The sequence below is a fragment of the Oncorhynchus gorbuscha genome, linkage group LG20 (genome assembly GCF_021184085.1).
Source record: "Oncorhynchus gorbuscha isolate QuinsamMale2020 ecotype Even-year linkage group LG20, OgorEven_v1.0, whole genome shotgun sequence".
In the NCBI taxonomy this organism is placed as follows: Eukaryota; Metazoa; Chordata; class Actinopteri; order Salmoniformes; family Salmonidae; genus Oncorhynchus; species Oncorhynchus gorbuscha.
Genome location: NC_060192.1, coordinates 20,503,156 through 20,523,563, shown reverse-complemented (window position 1 = coordinate 20,523,563; position 20,408 = coordinate 20,503,156). Strand labels below are relative to the sequence as shown.

General features: G+C 43.1%; 1 protein-coding gene across 5 annotated transcripts in view; it reads right to left on the bottom strand.

The window, feature by feature from the left end:
- rxraa (retinoid X receptor, alpha a) overlaps positions 1-20,408 on the bottom strand; it is a 161,948-nt gene that overhangs the window by 114,076 nt on the left and 27,464 nt on the right. For 4 of the 5 annotated variants that reach the window (XM_046317406.1, XM_046317408.1, XM_046317407.1 and 1 more), the window contains exon 2: positions 13,302-13,502. In XM_046317406.1, coding sequence (XP_046173362.1) covers positions 13,302-13,502 — 201 coding nt within the window. The remainder of the gene's footprint in view (positions 1-13,301; positions 13,503-20,408) is intronic. The other variant, XM_046317411.1, reaches the window with a different exon arrangement.

The following is a 20,408-nucleotide window of genomic DNA, read 5'->3' as shown; positions in this document are numbered from 1 at the left end:
AACTAGCATGGTTAGGTTGACGGGAGGGCAATTCTAAAATGTGGGAGAGACCCACACTGATGCTTTTCTCTCGTCACTCTCGTCCTCCTCATGTTTATCCACTGGTTAAAGTTAAGGGAGGTGGATGGCAGTCCACCACTGTGCAGTGTCAACAGAGAGAGCTGCGGTGACAGTCAGAATAGCCTCTCTTCCTTTTCATGTCTTTATCAGGGATGATGAGAGCTAGTCGAACTACACTGGGGGGGAGAGCGGCTAGCACTGAGCACGGCTCAGATATCTGGGTTAACATGCACATATTCATTTATATTCATGGCATTTATTAGATTACCCATATATTTCTGAGGAGTACTCAGAGTGCCCCTGCTGTGATTAACATACTGTACTGCATTAAGCAACATGGGACCGCAAGAATGAGAACTTGCTTATTAATGTTTAATGGGAAGATAGAAGAAAAGGCAGTTTTTCAGATGCGGCCTTGGTACGGTGAACATCTGACTTCAGGGTTGGGGTCAAATCCATACGGATTTGGAATATGTGGCAACACATCTCTGTGAACACCACTGGGATTTAATACTCGCATTCCATCTCAGATTCTTGCATTGAATGTGAGTTTAGCGAGGCATTCTGATCCCAACAGTCTTACAGTGATAATCATTCAAGTAAAAACATCAATTCTGCCTCTCTGGGGTGTATGATGAGGTGTGAACCTATGGCTATCCCTCCCTCCCTCCCTCCCTCCTACGGTTTGAGCTGTAACAATGAGATAGCATTTCAGTGTGATGGTGCTCTGCAGGGATTATGGGCTCAGAGTGTTATTAAAGGCTTAGTGGCTGTGATTTCTCCTGGCCCACTATGGATGGCTGCAGTCACTCTGTGCCAAGCGGAAGGTCCCTGGCGTTCTAGCTACATCAGCCCTGCCCAACCTGCTGGCACACGGCTCCCTTTCCTTGGGAAGGTGTCAAAGGCAGGTACAATGTCTCCCCATTCCTCTACTCCCTCTCCAACACCCATCAGTTCTGAGATATGATCATCTCACACATGTACACATCCAAGATAATCACACACATGTACACATCCAAGATAATCACACGCATGTACACATCCAAGATAATCACACACATGTACACATCCAAGATAATCACACGCATGTACACATCCAAGATAATCACACACATGTACACATCCAAGATAATCACACACATGTACACATCCAAGATAATAACAACACATCTATACATGCAAGATAATCACACACATGTACACATCCAAGATAATCACACGCATGTACACATCCAAGATAATCACACACATGTACACATCCAAGATAATCACACACATGTACACATCCAAGATAATCACACACATGTACACATCCAAGATAATAACAACACATCTATACATGCAAGATAATCACACACATGTACACATCCAAGATAATCACACACATGTACACATCCAAGATAATCACACGCATGTACACATCCAAGATAATCACACACATGTACACATCCAAGATAATCACACACATGTACACATCCAAGATAATCACACACATGTACACATCCAAGATAATAACAACACATCTATACATGCAAGATAATCACACACATGTACACATCCAAGATAATCACACGCATGTACACATCCAAGATAATCACACGCATGTACACATCCAAGATAATCACACACATGTACACATCCAAGATAATAACAACACATCTATACATGCAAGATAATCACACACGTACATATTCAATATAATCACACACATGTACACATCCAAGATAATAACAACACATCTATACATGCAAGATAATCACACACGTACATATTCAATATAATCACACACATGTACACATCCAAGATAATCACACACGTACATATTCAATATAATCACACGCATGTACACATCCAAGATAATCACACGCATGTACACATCCAAGATAATCACACACATGTACACATCCAAGATAATAACAACACATCTATACATGCAAGATAATCACACACGTACATATTCAATATAATCACACACATGTACACATCCAAGATAATAACAACACATCTATACATGCAAGATAATCACACACGTACATATTCAATATAATCACACACATGTACACATCCAAGATAATCACACGCATGTACACATCCAAGATAATCACACGCATGTACACATCCAAGATAATCACACACATGTACACATCCAAGATAATAACAACACATCTATACATGCAAGATAATCACACACGTACATATTCAATATAATCACACACATGTACACATCCAAGATAATCACACACGTACATATTCAATATAATCACACGCATGTACACATCCAAGATAATCACACGCATGTACACATCCAAGATAATCACACACATGTACACATCCAAGATAATAACAACACATCTATACATGCAAGATAATCACACACGTACATATTCAATATAATCACACACATGTACACATCCAAGATAATAACAACACATCTATACATGCAAGATAATCACACACGTACATATTCAATATAATCACACACATGTACACATCCAAGATAATCACACGCATGTACACATCCAAGATAACCACACGCATGTACACATCCAAGATAATCACACACATGTACACATCCAAGATAATAACAACACATCTATACATGCAAGATAATCACACACGTACATATTCAATATAATCACACACATGTACACATCCAAGATAATCACACACATGTACACATCCAAGATAATCACACACATGTACACATCCAATATAATCACACACATGTACACATCCAAGATAATCACACACATGTACACATCCAAGATAATCACACACATGTACACATCCAAGATAATCACACACATGTACACATCCAAGATAATCACACACATGTACACATCCAATATAATCACACACATGTACACATCCAATATAATCACACACACGTACATATTCAATATAATCACACACATGTACACATCCAATATAATCACACACATGTACACATCCAATATAATCACACACACGTACATATTCAATATAATCACACACATGTACACATCCAATATAATCACACACACGTACATATTCAATATAATCACACACATGTACACATCCAATATAATCACACACACGTACATATTCAATATAATCACACACATGTACACATCCAATATAATCACACACATGTACACATCCAATATAATCACACACACGTACATATTCAATATAATCACACACATGTACACATCCAATATAATCACACACATGTACACATCCAAACACAAATCATGTATTCATTCAGGTCAAGAGTCAGTGGATATGACCCTGTAGACATTGAAAAGCCACACACATAACTTACCATTCACAACATAGCTTTAAATCAAACCCATCTTTACATCAGAAGTTGATTTATGTGTTTCCCATGAGACCAATGCAGAGATTTATGGATTGTGGCCTGAAACTGAGCTGCTTTCAATTAGCTGGCGGATTGCTCCACAATTAGTCTGACGATTCAGAACAATAGAGTGGAATTAATCAGGCAAGAATTTAGGCCTTTGCCATTGTTCACAATCTTTGCATGTTTACGTAACTGTATAGAGCTACAGAACAGGGATTCAAACCAAGCCATGATGATGTTAAACGGTTTGGACATTTCCCTTCATCCCTTTTTCATCCCCAAAAAGTCCAACTGATTCAGACGTATGGAATTTGTAAATCATTGCAGAACAGGGTGGAGGGAGGTGGCTGTATATGTTAGGCCTAAAGCCAGTATCTAGTGAGTACAATATGAATCCAAACATCCAATTAGCTCAGACTGTTAGCAGAGCTTATCCCAGAGGTGACAGGCCCCAGACCACACACTGAACATACCAAGATATTAAACTGGTCTTACTGGACACAAACAACTGTTAGGCTATTTTATTATCTGGTGGGATCAGCATCCAGAAATGCTGTGATAGACACACATTTATTATTTGACTATTATAGACTGTGTCTGTGTGGTGGTTGTGTATGCAGGGGCCTGTAATCGGCAGCTTGGTGCTCTGGCGCCTCTGGCTGCTGACCCAGCAGGAAGCAGCCAGGGAGTGCACGGACTCCAGCCAGCCAATTAGAGAGCAGCGAGCATGGAGCATGCTGGGCCTAACAAGCTCCCTCTCCTCGACCTCCCTCACCTCTGTGGGACCCCGCTCGGGAAATACGAGGTGCTGGGAGCCACTGGAACGTCCCCCAGCACGCAGATCCCGCTGCGTGACCACAAGGTCTACAAACACATGCTGCCTGGAGTCCCATCCCTTTTTTACTCCCGACTGCCTGAGCCCAGCGCTGCTCAAGCTCTGCCGAGCCTCTCTCTCACAAACAATACACACACAACACACCCCACAGGAGGCTGGTGGCACCTTAATTGGGGAGGACGGGCTTGTGGTAATGGATGGAGCGGAATACGTGGAATGGTATCAAATACACATGGTTTCCATGGTTTCCATGTGTTTGATGCCATGCCATTAGCTCCGATCCAGACAGTATTATGAGCCGACCTCCCCTCAGCAGCCTCCACTTATACACACAAGGTTGCTGGATGTGCGTGTTCAGTTCTCCTCAGTGGTTCCTTGCAGTTTACTCTGGCTCAGCTCTATGTCTTCTTTCCAAGTCCTGCGGAATAGTAAATGGGATCCAAATGAATTGGCAGGATTTACGAGGTAGTGAGATAATTCTGAGACTGGGTAATGAAGTCAGCTACGGACTGTGGTGAGAGCTAATAGGGCTTGGCTTAAGGCGTAATTATTGCTTGTTTAACCAAAGCAACATCACAGTGGTCAATCAAAGACTAAAGCACACACCTGGAGGCCACTCCCTCCCACTCCCACTCCCACTCCCACTCAGAGTGGACTGTGAGAGTCAGTAAAGAGAGGGAGAGGGAGTGACCCAGACAGAGTTAGTGATATGGTTTTTGTATGTCTTTGTATTCCTTAAGGATCCTCATTAGCTGTTGCCAAGGCAGCAGCTAATCTTCCTGGGGTCCAGCGAAATTAGGGCAGTTATACAATTTGAAAAACATTACAATACATTCACAGATTTCACAACACACTAAGTGTGTGCCCTCAGGTCCCTACTCCACCACTACCACATATCTACAATACACCATCCATGTGTACGTGTGTGTATAGTGAGTATGTTATCGTGTGTGTGTATGCATGTGTCTGTGTCTATGTCTGTGTTGCTTCACAGTACCCACTGTTCCATAAGGTGTATTTCTACCTGTTTTTAAAAATCTGATTCTACTGCTGCATCAGTTAGTTGATGTGGAATAGAGTTCCATGTAGTCATGGCTCTATGTAGTACGGTGCATCTCCCATAGTCTGTTCTAGACTTGGAGACTGTGAAGAGACCTCTGGTGGCATCTCTTGTGGGCTATGCATTGGGTGTCTGAGCTGTGTGCCAGTAGTTCAAACAGACAGCTTGGTGCATTCAATATGTCAACACTGCTCAAATACAGGTAGTGATTAAGTCAATATCTCCTCTACTTTGAGCCAGGAGAGACTGACATCCATATTATTCATGTTAGCTTTTTGTGTACATCCAAGGGCCAGCCGTGTTGCCCTGATCTGAGCCAATTGTCCTTGTAGCCATACGACTGAGCAATAGTCCAGCGACACAACTAGAGCCTGTAGGACCTGCCTTGTTGATAGCGCTGTTGAGAAGGTTGAGCAGCGCTTTATTATGGACAGACTTCTCCCCATCTTAGCTACTGTTCTATCAATATGTTTGGACCATGACAGTTTTACAATCCAGGGTTACTCCAAGCAGTTTAGTCACCTCAACTTCTCAAGCTCAAAGCTCAATCCACATTATTTATGACAAGATTTAGAGGTTCAGGGCTTAGTTAATGATCATTTTGTTTGGGTTGAAATGCACCATAATCCCAACACCACAGCCATACTACCCACTCTAATCAAATAAAAAAGGAGAGCCAGCACTCCAACACGTCAACCCCTCTTCTCCTTCTCCTTCTCTATGTCCTGTCATTTGGTCTCTCCAAAAACGGGACATATGTGAGTTCAGAGCTGGCAATCAGGAGGCTGAGTTCATCAGGAAGAAATTAGCCAGCCGCTCGGCAGGGCTCTCTCCCATTGGCTAGTCACACGGCCCGCTCCGTTTGAGGGCACCCCAGACATTCCTGCGGATAATCTTTTCCATTCCTCCGCTCAGCTCCGCGAGGACAGACCAAATCACTGCACAAGGCCTGCATTGTGAGGGCCTTTCAAAAAGCCCTGTTTTAAAGCTCTCTTGCAGTCTCACTTCACATAACACATTGCCCAAAACCCTTTTTTCCTCTCAGCTTTTTTGGGGGTCTCTTTAAAAATAAATAACAAAATGATTGCTTTTAAAATGATCTCTGGAAAAGAAAAAAGCCCTGAATACGGTTTCTCACGGTCTCTTTCCAGTTAGGGTTCGTTTTTGAAAACTCAAAACAATGTGAAACCCCTGAAACCAGAGCGTGGCCACATCACTGTGCTGCCGGGAGTTCAGGACATCATCGCTGGAGTCGACTCCCCGGGCGAGGCCAACCAACCTTCCCAGAATCCTCTGCTACGTCTTCACTCAGCCCCCCTTGTCCTCCACAGCAGCTTGTCATTGTGGCTATGGCCGGGAGGCCGAGGGACAGGATTAGAGGACAATCACACCGACGTGCGGACGGGCTAGGATGGGTGTGTGTGCTGGATGTGGTGATGAGAGATTTACAGCAACACATTCCATAATTAGATCCATGATTATGACTCTGGGTATAAAGGACCGACTCTAGCTAGGCTGTACATACTACTGATCCTCTCTGTGACTAAAACCACAATGCTGCTTTCACAGCTCTCTCTCTCTCTCTCTCTCTCTCTCTCTCTCTCTCTCTCTCTCTCTCTCTCTCTCTCTCTCTCTCTCTCTCTCTCTCTCTCTCTCTCTCTCTCTCTCTCTCGCTCTCTCTCTCTCTCTCTCTCTCTCTTTCTCTCTCTCTCTCTCTCTCTCTCTCTCTCTCTCTCTCTCTCTCTCTCTCTCTCTCTCTCTCTCTCTCTCTCTCTCTCTCTGCAAAATAGCAAAACACTTAAAAGATAAGAAAACACAATCTGACCGTCTCGCACATTCCCGTCACGTCACTTGTCAGTAGCGTTCCGTCAATTTATTTTAGTAACTGAGCAAATGTTAGGTCTGCTGAGGCTGTATCTGCTTTCAGTTGCAGTTTTAACTGTGGCCAAGTAGGCTACTGTGCCTAATTCATAATAACGTAGGCCTACCAGAGGGGTCAACCATCAAAAACAAAGGAGAAACTGCATCCCATAACTTATTAACATTGAAATATGTTGTGTTGTTTGCTGCAAGAAACCACTTTTCAAAATAAAATGTATTATTATTCCCATATTCCCTTATTACAGAGAATCAGACAAATGAAGTTACCCGTAGCTTATTCAAGCCAGTATCAAAATACAACACTGCCCCTTTAAGACAAAAAAAAAGCTCTTAACCTGACTGGCTTTTCATCATGTCTAGAAATGTACACATGTTGTGCTCTTGTAGGAAACAACCACTCCCCCATTGCTGACTACAAATGATCTATAACTGGGCTAACAACTCTTTAACTAGCAAAGGATATTAACAAAATGTGCACACGTGCCCACATTCAACTCTTGCTTTGATCTCAAAACAAGCGCATCTACTTACGACCACTCATGCTGCAAACAGTCCAGTTAAAAGTAAACGACACAGATCCATATGGCAATGGTTTATTTGCATATAGGCCTACTGCAGCTCTGATTGGTTATGCCGCACCGGTCTGTGTCATGTGTGTCAATGGAATAGAATCCTTCTCTGATGCTTTCCTCCTACAACATCTGGTGCATAGTTGGTTTTGTTTTGGTATGCGGCATTGAAAGTGGCTAAAATTGACTTGATTCCATCACAATTGCCACAGTAATGGACACAGTGATAGTGTTAACTAACGGGGAAAACTCGAGAGAGAGAGAGAGAGAGAGAGAGAGAGAGAGAGAGAGAGAGAGAGAGAGAGAGAGAGAGAGAGAGAGAGAGAGAGAGAGAGAGAGAGAGAGAGTTGAGAGAAGTTCTATCTCGTTTGTCTCTTCCTGTGATATTTCTTCGACGCAGTGGTCCTGGGAGAGCTGCCCGGGAGAGCTGCCCGGCAGCGCGCAGTTCAGAGGGAACATTACTAAATCAACCCAGGCAAAGATAACTATTTCACGTGGTCGTGGCTTGAATTAAGGAAAAAGTTAAAGTAGAAACATTGACCGTTGACACAGTTCTATACAGTAACAGTAACCACTTATAGAGTTGGTGTGCTAGAAAAATATCGAATTGCACAGGACACGTGCCCACCATCACTGGGTTCTGACAGTCCAAAATGTACCCATCAATCACACCAGCCCTGCAACACACAACCATGAGGGAGAACAAACTAACTGTGTATCCACCTCACAGATCATGCTGAGACATGTCTGTGAAAAAGTAAGTGTGGGGGAGAGAGAGAGACAGAGAGGGTAGTGGGTTCTTGTTCTGCCTGGCTAAAGCATTTCTACAGTCCCTTTTGTTCAATATTGTTCTATTGTCAGACCCTTTGAATACACACGGCCCCCTTCATTCACATGTTCTGCATTGACAGTTGCAAGTGTAAGGTGGTCTAGGTCAGGGGTTCCCAAACCTTTTCACTCAGGCCCCCCTTTCAGCATGTTCAAGCACTGTCTATGACAAACTATGGTACTGGTACTCCCTGTATATACCTCCACATTGGTCTGGTACTGGTACTCCCTGTATATAGCTCCACATTGATCTGGTACTGGTACTCCCTGTATATAGCTCCACATTGGTCTGGTACTGGTACTCCCTGTATATAGCTCCACATTGATCTGGTACTGGTACTCCCTGTATATAGCTCCACATTGGTCTGGTACTGGTACTCCCTGTATATAGCTCCACATTGGTCTGGTACTGGTACTTCCTGTATATAGGTCCACATTGATCTGGTACTGGTACTCCCTGCATATAACTCCACATTGGTCTGGTACTGGTACTCCCTGTATATATCTCCACATTGGTCTGGTACTGGTACTCCCTGTATATAGGTCCACATTGATCTGGTACTGGTACTCCCTGTATATAGGTCCACATTGATCTGGTACTGGTACTCCCTGTATATAGCTCCACATTGGTCTGGTACTGGTACTCTCTATATATAGCTCCACATTGGTCTGGTACTGGTACTCTCTATATATAGCTCCACATTGGTCTGGTACTGGTACTCTCTATATATAGCTCCACATTGATCTGGTACTGGTACTCCCTGTATGTAGCTCCACATTGGTCTGGTACTGGTACTCCCTGTTTATAGCTCCACATTGATCTGGTACTGGTACTTCCTGTATATAGCTCCACATTGGTCTGGTACTGGTACTTCCTGTATATAGCTCCACATTGGTCTGGTACTGGTACTCCCTGTATATAGCTCCACATTGGTCTGGTACTGGTACTCCCTGTATACAGCTCCACATTGGTCTGGTACTGGTACTCCCTGTATATATCTTCACATTGGTACTGGTACTGGTATAGCTCCACATTGCTGGTACTATAGCTCCACATTGGTCTGGTACTGGTACTCCCTGCATATAGCTCCACATTGGTCTGGTACTGGTACTCCCTGTATATAGCTCCACATTGATCTGGTACTGGTACTATATAGCTCCACATGATCTGGTACTGGTACTCCTGTATATAGCTCCACATTGGTAACTCTCTGTATATAGCTCCACATTGGTCTGGTACTGGTACTCCCTGTATATATCTCCACATTGGTCTGGTACTGGTACTCCCTGTATATAGCTCCACATTGATCTGGTACTGGTACTGTATGTAGCTACTTGATCTGGTACTGGTACTTATATAGCTCCACATTGCTCCACATTGATCTGGTACTGGTACTTCCTGTATATAGCTCCACATTGGTCTGGTACTGGTACTCCTGTCTGGTATATATATAGCTCCACATTGATCTGGTACTGGTACTCCCTGCTGGTATATATACTCCACATTGGTCTGGTACTGGTACTTGATCTGGTACTGGTACTCTCTGTATATAGCTCCACATTGATCTGGTACTGGTACTCTCTTGTATATAGCTCCACATTGGTCTGGTACTGGTACTCTCTGTATATAGCTCCACATTGATCTGGTACTGGTACTTCCTGTATATAGCTCCACATTGATCTGGTACTGGTACTTGATCTGGTACTGGTACTATATAGCTCCACATTGATCTGGTACTGGTACTCCCTGTATATAGCTCCACATTGGTCTGGTACTGTATATAGCTCCACATTGATCTGGTACTGGTACTGTATATATACATTGATCTCCACATTGATCTGGTACTGGTACTCCTGTATATAGCTCCACATTGTCTGGTACTGGTACTTCCTGTATATAGCTCCACATTGGTCTGGTACTGGTACTCCCTGTATATAGCTCCACATTGGTCTGGTACTGGTACTCCTGTATATAGCTGATCTGGTATATATATAGCTCCACATTGATCTGGTACTGGTACTCCCTGTCTGGTATATATATAGCTCCACATTGATCTGGTACTGGTACTCCCATTGGCATATAGCTCCACATTGATCTGGTACTGGTACTCCCTGTATATAGCTCCACATTGGTCTGGTACTGGTACTCTCTGTATATAGCTCCACATTGGTCTGGTACTGGTACTCTGGTACCTTCTGTATTACATTGATCTTTATATGCTCCACATTGATCTGGTACTGGTACTCTCCACATTGATCTGGTACTGGTACTTCCTGTATATAGCTCCACATTGGTCTGGTACTGGTACTCCTGGTACTGTATATAGCTCCACATTGATCTGGTACTGGCTACATTGATCTGGTACTGGTACTGTATATAGCTCCACATTGGTCTGGTACTGGTACTCTCTGTATATAGCTCCACATTGATCTGGTACTGGTACTCTCTCCACATTGATCTGGTACTATAGCTCCACATTGATCTGGTACTGGTACTGTATATAGCTACTTGATCTGGTACTGGTATATAGCTCCACATTGGTCTGGTACTGGTACTGGTACTCTCTGTATATAGCTCCATTGATCTGGTATTGATCTGGTACTGGTACTCCTGTATATAGCTCCACATTGGTCTGGTACTGGTACTCCTGTATATAGCTCCACATTGATCTGGTACTGGTACTCCTGTATATAGCTCCACATTGATCTGGTACTGGTACTCTCCTGTATATAGCTCCACATTGATCTGGTACTGGTACTCTCTGTATATAGCTCCACATTGATCTGGTACTGGTACTCTCTGTATATAGCTCCACATTGATCTGGTACTGGTACTTCCTGTATATAGCTCCACATTGATCTGGTACTGGTACTCTCTGTATATCCACATTGCTCTGGTACTCCCTGTATATAGCTCCATTGATCTGGTACTGGTACTCTCCACATTGATCTGGTACTGGTATATAGCTCCACATTGATCTGGTACTGGTACTCTCTGTATATAGCTCCACATTGATCTGGTACTGATCTGGTACTATATAGCTCCACATTGATCTGGTACTGGTACTTCCTGTATATAGCTCCACATTGATCTGGTACTGGTACTTCCTGTATATAGCTCCACATTGATCTGGTACTGGTACTGGCTCCACTTGATCTGGTACTGGTACTGTATATAGCTCCACATTGATCTGGTACTGGTACTCCTGTATATAGCTCCACATTGATCTGGTACTGGTACTTCCTGTATATAGCTCCACATTGATCTGGTACTGGTACTCTCTGTATATAGCTCCACATTGATCTGGTACTGGTACTCTCTGTATATAGCTCCACATTGATCTGGTACTGGTACTCTCTGTATATAGCTCCACATTGATCTGGTACTGGTACTCTCTGTATATAGCTCCATTCTTGTGTATTTTATTTTTCTTGTCTTACTATTCTTTTAAACTCTGCATTGTTGAGAAGGGCTGATAAACAAGCATTTCACGGTAAAGTCTACACCAGTTGTCTTCGGCGCATGTGACAAATTCGATTTTCAAAACAACCTTTCAAAGTTGTGAAGCTAAAACTGTCACGCCTTGGTCATTGTATTTTGTGTTTTTGTTATATGTTTGGGTAGGCCAGGGTGTGACATGTGTTTATATGTTGTATTCGTATTGGGGTTTGTATTATTTGGGATCGCGGCTGATTAGGGGTGTTGTTAGGCTTGGCTGCCTGAGGCGATTCTCAATCAGAGTCAGGTGCTTATCGTTGTCTCTGATTGGGAACCGTATTTAGGCAGCCTGAGTTTCGCTTTGTATTTCGTGGGTGATTGTACCTGTCTCTGTGTTGTAGTCACCAGATAGGCTGTAATTAGTTTCACGTTCCATTCTGTTGTTTTTGTATTTAGTTTCAGTTATTTCATGTACCGCGTTTTTCATTCATTAAAGTCATGAGTAACCAACACGCTGCATTTCGGTCCGACTCTCTTCTTTCAACAGACGGACGCCGTTACAAAAACAGGGCTTTGTCTGTGAAGTTCCACATAGAACAAAATCACACTAACGTACCACTCTCCTCTCCTGTAAATTCATCCAAGGTGCTACTGTTTGGGTGTTGTCGTCTCGTCGCCTTTGTCCGAGGCATGTTCCCCTCACATGACATGGGTGTTAAGTTACAACAAGCACTCAGTCACAAGTCTTCCTCTCCCGGCCAATGAAGCCACCAGCAGGGCATGCACACGTACAGCAACAACACAGCAACAGCACAGTACAGTCCTTCAATCCCCACATACCAGAGGGTCAGGTTCAGAATGCACTGCTACGCTGACCTCACCTCACTCTGCCCTAGCAGAGAAAACGGAGGTGATGAGAGCAGAGGCCTGTCTCATAGCACCACTGTTAACATGTCCATCACCGGGCCTCCACGTGCAAAGAATACATGAATCATCAGGCTGACTGACTGACTGGCTGAACCCTGCATGGAAACAACATTTCTGGCTCTGACAGCTCTACACCTCAGGGTGGGTGTGTGCGTGTAGCTATGGAACGGAACAAGCAACATCTTGCATTGTGGATATACTGCTTTGGCATGGCATGTTCAGAACATTCAAATTTGCTACGACCAGGAATTGTATGTTTATCTCACCAAATAAAACCATTTATACAGTGTGTAAAATGTACTGTATGATACACTGTAACTATATACTATTTCTATCCATTGGCAAATCTTAGCTCATACTTATTTGATATAGGTGTCTTCCCAGGTGCGGCGTCTGCCATGACGGGGAAGATGGCGAGGGGATGTGGAGATGGCGTTGAGTGTTACCTGTAGATATCCGGGGGTGGTGGAGGTGACACATGCCGGTGAAACAGGAGCAGGCCTCCCCCGAGCGTCCTCGCTGGGGGGGCGGAGCCAGCGAGCACTGGGGCTTCAGGAACCCTGCAGAGGGAGGGAGAGGGAGTCTGTTAGAACAGCCAGACAGGATGATGACGATACATTGTTTTGACATTAACAGAGAGAAAGCTGAGATGAGGGTTGCTGGTACTGAACATGGTGAAGGGTACTTCCTGTATATGCTGCCTGGATAGGCCTGTCGATACAGATTACAAGTTGCCCTTTATGGTAACAGAGAGGGGATGAGGGAAGATTTTAAGGATCTCTGCTGTACCCGTCATCTCTGACCGGCCTCCCTCCCACCAGCAGGTTACACATCCATCTCCCCTGTCACATGGAGACCCAGCAACCTCTCACATTTAGAGCACTGTGTCTCTGTGACCCTCTAACCCAGAAGATGAGGATAGCTCAGAGCACCATGTCAGCTTCATAGCCATGCCCAGGGTCAGGTGACCAGGAGCGGCAACCGCCCGTGTGAGGCTGGTTAGGAGGCTAGGCAGGGGTGGAGAGGCATGGAGCTGGGGCTAGGAAATCTGTGTGGGCAAAATGCCAAATGGCAGGGATGCCTGGAGGGTCTGGGGTGGGGGCATCTTGCTGTCTGTCTCCGAGGTCACCAGGGTCAGACTCAATAGGGAAGTCATTATCTCGGACAATGGGTGACTGAATGTTCTGTACCCCCGCTAGTCTGGTCATTCCCATTTCATTCCACACCATCCTGTATATGTCTACACATGACATGATGAGTTGAACAGAAAAAGAGGTAGGTAGGCGAGACAGAAAACCCCGTAGAGATATATTATTATATATATATATTATATATATATTATATTGACAACAGTGTCAAAACAACCAATATCAAATGAAAGCCCCATCACAGTCAGTACATCAACCAGAGCTCCGTTTCTGACCTTTGAAATCCACTTTGACCCAATGAATAGCATCAGAAAAGGCATGTATTTAGGTGACTGACATGGCAGGCTTGGCAGCCTCTAGAGAAAAAGTCAGTCAGTGGAGGATTTACCAAGCCTGTATCGACTGGAAGGAGTTCATGAGAATCTCATTGGCATCATCAGAGCTCCTCAAATCCTGACTTTATTATTTTCTTCATGAGGACCATTAGATTTCCAGCAGATATTAAGAGTGTTGGTCAGAGAAGCCCCCCTCTGCTCTGCTCTGCTCTGCTCTGCTCTGTTCTGTTCTGTTCTGCTCTGTTCCGAGCCCAATATAGCTCCTTTATTTGGTCCATGAAAAACATGTCACTCCAGATGAACTCATCCAATGACATTTAAAACAGGCACAGTGATATTGAATTAGTTCCCCACGATAAGCCATCTGGGATGTTGACGCTTTGGTCAGGAGTGTGTGTGTAGTGTGTGTGAGTGCGCTTGCATGTGTGCGGGTTGCTGCATGTGTGTGTGTGTGTGTGTGTGTGTGTGTGTGTGTGTGTGTGTGTGTGTGTGTGTGTGTGTGTGTGTGTGTGTGTGTGTGTGTGTGTGTGTGTGTGTGTGTGTGTGTGTGTGTGTGTGTGTGTGTGTGTGTGTGTGTGTGTGTGTGTGTGTGCATTACTGCGTGCATGCATGCTTGTGTACGTTCTAAGGAGAGGGGTCAAGCACATTCCTCAGCCATTTGATTAGAATAAATAATAATCCAAATGCCAGCGATGCACATGGAGCTCCAAGCCCAGACCTGTATGAACATACGCAGACAAGCTGAGATCCTCTTAAACAGGCTCAATTAGAGGCATGGCCAATTAATTAGGGCCGAATTCAAGTTTTCATAACAATCGGTAATCTGCCTTTTTGGACGCCGATTATGGCCGATTACATTGCAGGCTGAGTATAGCATCAAAAGGACCTTATGGCTGCAAGGAGCCAAGGTAAGTTACTAGCTAGCATTAAACTTATCTTGTAAAAAACAATCAATCTTCACATAATCACTAGTTAACTACACATGGTTGATGATATTACTAGGTTAAGTAGCTTGTTCTGCGTTGCATAACAAGTGTTTATCATCGAATCACAGCCTATTTCAACTTGATGATTTAACAAAAGCGCATTCGCGAAAAAAGCACAATTGTTGCTATAATGTAGCTAACCATAAACATCAATGCCTTTCTTTAAAATCAATACACAAGTATATATTTTTAAACCTGCATATGTAGTTAAAATAAATTAATGTTAACAGGCAATATTAACTATGGAAATTGTGTCACTTCTCTTGCGTTCCGTGCAAGCACAGTCAGGGTATATGCAGCAGTTTGGGCCGTCTGGCTCGTTGCAAACTGTTGAAAGGCCATTTATTCCTAACAAAGACCGTAATTCATTTGCCATAATTTTACATAATTCTGACATAACATTGAAGGTTGTACAATGTAACAGCAATATTTAGACTTATGGATGCCACCCATTAGATAAAATATGGAACGGTTCCGTATTTCACTGAAAGAATAAACGTTTTGTTTTTGAAATGAGAGTTTCCAGATTTGACCATATTAATGACCAAAGCCTCGTATTTCTGTATGTTTATTATATTATAATTAAGTCTATGATTTGATATATGATAGAGTAGTCTGACTGAGCGGTGGTAGGCAGCAGCAGGCTTGTAAGCATTAATTCAAACAGCAGCTCTTAGCAATGCTGGGATGCAAAGCGCTGTTTATGACTTCAAGCCTATCAACTCCAGAGATTCCGCTGGCAATACTAAAGTGCCTATAAGAACATCCAATAGTCAAAGGTATATGAAATACAAATGGCATAGAGAGAAATAGTCATATAATTCCTGTAATAACTACAACCTAAAACCTCTTACCTGGGAATATTGAAGACTCATGTTAAAAGGAACCACCAGCTTTCATATGTTCTCATGTTCTGAGCAAGGAACTTAAACGTTAGCTTTTTTACATGGCACATATTGCACTTTTACTTTCTTTTCCAACACTATATTTTTGCATTATAAGTTAAAATAAGTGTTCATTGTTCATTCAGTATTGTTGTAATTGTCATTTATTACAAATATATATATATATATATATAAATCGCCGATCAACAGCTTTTTTTTTTGGTCCTCCAATAATCAGTAACGGTATCAGTGTTGAAAAATAAGAATCGGTCGACCTCTAGTCTCAATTAAATAAAACAGACATGAAGACTGCTCACTTACTGCTCACTTAGAAGCAGAATTGTTTGAAAGGAGAATAAGTTGATATGTCACCCTGTTTTGTCTGATACTTCACTGTTGTCACATTCTAAAGGTATTAGCAAGAAGTATAACAAACTTTTTCGCCCACATTAAAATGAAGTTCGGGACACATAACGGGTTGTTTGGGACACATAATCTCTATAAATGTATACATTTTAATGCTCAGTAAAATGGTTCTGCAAGTAAACTAAGACCACACAAAGATGGTCCATCAAATCTACCCCACCACACTTTCCCTGTCTCCTCTGAGAGCACAGCAACAGCAAAATCCTGGTTGGACAATGACACATGCCATAGGGCTCTGAGCCATGTCACTGAACATTACCAAGTTAGCATATGAGCTAAGGCTCCCAGTCAAGTTCGACTTTTCCAAAATCAGGTGTAAACCAAGTAGACAGGGGCCAAAAACAACAGTCCGCTAGCCTTCCACTGGAATAATCTTCCCACGGGACACAGTAAAGCTACAGTATGTCATTCCAATGCTGGGAATGTTACCTAAAGCTGTAACCGTGGGAGACAGAGGACTGGAGTGTGAAGAGAATCAGATAATACGTGAGGGGGAACATTGTTCCTTGTAGTTTCACTGAGCAAATGAGATGTTCCTCTGATGGCAACAGAACACAAATGAATTCAGTGTCATTTTCACCGTCAGGTCAAAAGTAGAGGCGACAAGACCCCTACCTAATCAACTCTTGCATTGACCTGATATGTGACCCTGCACATTACTTTCACATTACAGCATAGAGCTGATATTAATATGCCATTTCAGACGTTCAGGGAGTGTCACATCGACTAGATGCATTTCTTTTTCTTGATGACTACACATTCGGGGGTTGTTTTTCCTGCTATCCACCCTTCTGGATTTTGGTTTTAATAAAGACGCTTCAATTCTCCTCCTCTTGAAGCAGACGAAGTGAATGATGAAAATGCCTGTGTGTAGCAGGTCCTCCTGAAGAGAGGATCCATGTGATCTGTCACAGGTCCTCCTGTCATGTGATCTGTCATCCAGTGATCTCATCCAGTGATCTGTCATCCAGTGATCTGTCATCTAGTGATCTGTCATCAATCTGTCATCTAGTGATCTGTCATCTAGTGATCTGTCATCTAGTGATCTGTCATCTAGTGATCTGTCATCCAGTGATCTGTCATCCAGTGATCTGTCATCCAGTGATCTGTCATCTAGAGATCTGTCATCTAGTGATCTGTCATCTAGTGATCTGTCATCTAGTGATCTGTCATCTAGTGATCTGTCATTAAAGGCATCTATCATACTTGCTGCTCCGCCGTGTCTTCTTGGCTCATGCAGTGCACCCTTGATTACAGGAATGTTTCACTTTTTTCCTTTGATTTCCAACTGGAGCGAGGGATGAGAACAGGAGGAGAGAAAAGGAGAGGGATCTCGTTGGGTTTAATAACTGTGCGAGGATCCAATCTTTAGGGGACAAGCTCAAACATCCCCCACAAACAGTCAATCAGCATTATCATTAATGGCGGTCAGGGATAGGAACAGTGTAAACACACTGGGGGTTTTCTCATTAAACATTGAGTGCTATAATGAAAAGACAGCCTTTGCAACACGGTGCTAATGAAAGCAAGTCTTTAGATACGACTACGCTAATGAAAAAGAGCCATGATGATAGAGCACATAATGGGACAAAGGCATAATGACAATGTGCTAATGAAACAAAGGTATGGAGATTTGCATTCGTAATAAAGGGCAGGACGCAAATAAAACGTTTTGTTCTCGCAACAGTCTCATAGAAACGCCAAACACTAAGGAAACACTTGTAAACTGCGGGTTAGCAACGCATATCCATCTCTATGTGTCATGTCCACTGGTTGCCTATTGGAGAATTACGGTAAAATCATTTAGGCTATTTATGAGACTTAAAGTGGCACTCCAGTCTCCTTTTCACCTTATTTAACATCTGATTTACTTAACAAAAAGCATATCTCAATAGGTGGTCCAGGTAAGTCTTTCATTCTCTATTGCTCCTTTATTGTTCCTCAAGCAAGGGAGGCTGATGACAGATTCCCATCAGACCAACTCATTGACTGCCCTACGCCTTTAATAAGTTTGCAGTTGTGTCTAACAAACACAATTGAGTATTTTTACTGTATTTATGGGATATAGCTTTTCAACAGTCAAAGTTTTTTTTAAATCACTGGGGTGGGGGTGGTGGTGGGGGTCCTGCAGTCCTCGTTTAGTCCTCTTAAAGAATGGCCACTGTCGTTGTTTGGCGTTACCGGGGCAATCACAGAGAAGGACCTAGCAGCAAGGATATCAATCGCCAGGGCAACCATCGTAAACGCCATTCTCCTTCAGCTATCTTCAGACGGATGGTCGGCCTCCTCTCTGGAATTAAAGAGCCTCCTCCGCATCCCTCCATTCTTTCCCTTCCTGCACCAGAGAGACTTGTGCATTGGAGTGCGTGGACGTTGAGTGTTTTACCCATGTGCCCTTGAGATAGGCTATTGTGTTGTCTTATTCTCTAGTTCTTATTCATGAATGACATATGGTTGCGCATAAATACACGTGCGGACTTGAAGAGTTTTACCCATGTGAAACACTAATGTACAACTAATGTAAAACACTTCCAAAAAGGTTGTGAAAGGAACTATAATTGAAAGACCCCCATCCTTGCCCGACTTCAGTCCAGCACGGTGCAGTGTGGCACACCGTGCTGTTCTGTGATTAGAGCTGAGCGGAGGTTCATCACTCTTACACTCCATGAACCTCAGGCGTTTGCTTTTCACTTCGAGGGAAAAATCCAAGGCAGCAGTCTTTCATTATGCAAAATGACCGACAGTTACTCTGCTGCACTGTACGACACTCTCTCCCCTTGACTGGACCTTCATCAAAGCAGATCAGCTATCAAAGCAGAGCACACACTGTAAAGAGGAGAAGAGCCCAAAGACACACAGACAGGCAGACAGACTGACAGACAGACAGAGCCCGTCAGCTCTCGCTCTCCTGTCTCTGGATATCAAATGCTCATCACTAACCCTGGACACGATTTCCCAAAAGCATCTTAAGGCGAAGTTCACCGTTAGAAGATTCTTGGCAGCGTCGTTAAATCTCCCGAGCCGTTTGCCAAAACCATCGTTGTTAACGTTGCACGTGAAAACATTTGCAATCTAAAGCCTGCCACAGACCACTCTGTAGAACAGCAAACGCGTCACTTTACACAAAGAAGATCTCTCTGCTAAACATCGAATCACATAGTTTACCCGTCTCTTTTTTTGACCGCCAATTACTTCAGAACAAAGCTGACTACAAATACAAAAGTTACCAATGTCTTTGCAATTGAAACAAACATTTGTAGTGTAAAAATATGCTTCAGACGAAAACAGAGGCATTAAAATAGAAATACAAGGTCTATTTCATGTTCAATATATTGAGGCTACTGTCTGAAATTTGTCTCAACATATTTCATGATGTGTGCCTACAATGTGCCCAATGATGTGCCAAATCAGTGATTTTGTGCATTTTTATTCGATAATCATTGGAATAAACCGCCTCAGTATTTGCAGCCGTAGGTGGTAATATTTCTCTAGGAGCTGATCCGTCGTCAGTTTTGTGAAATAATTATAATGCTACGTTAAGATTTGAACTGAGAGAGTTGCTGCCTTTCTTTCGATCCTATCCGCAGCGACAAATGCTCAAACGATGCACTTAGCGACTTCCCTCTGCATGGTGTTTTGGGAAAGATGCATTGTTAAAACACTCATAAGCATTAGTTCCATCGCAAT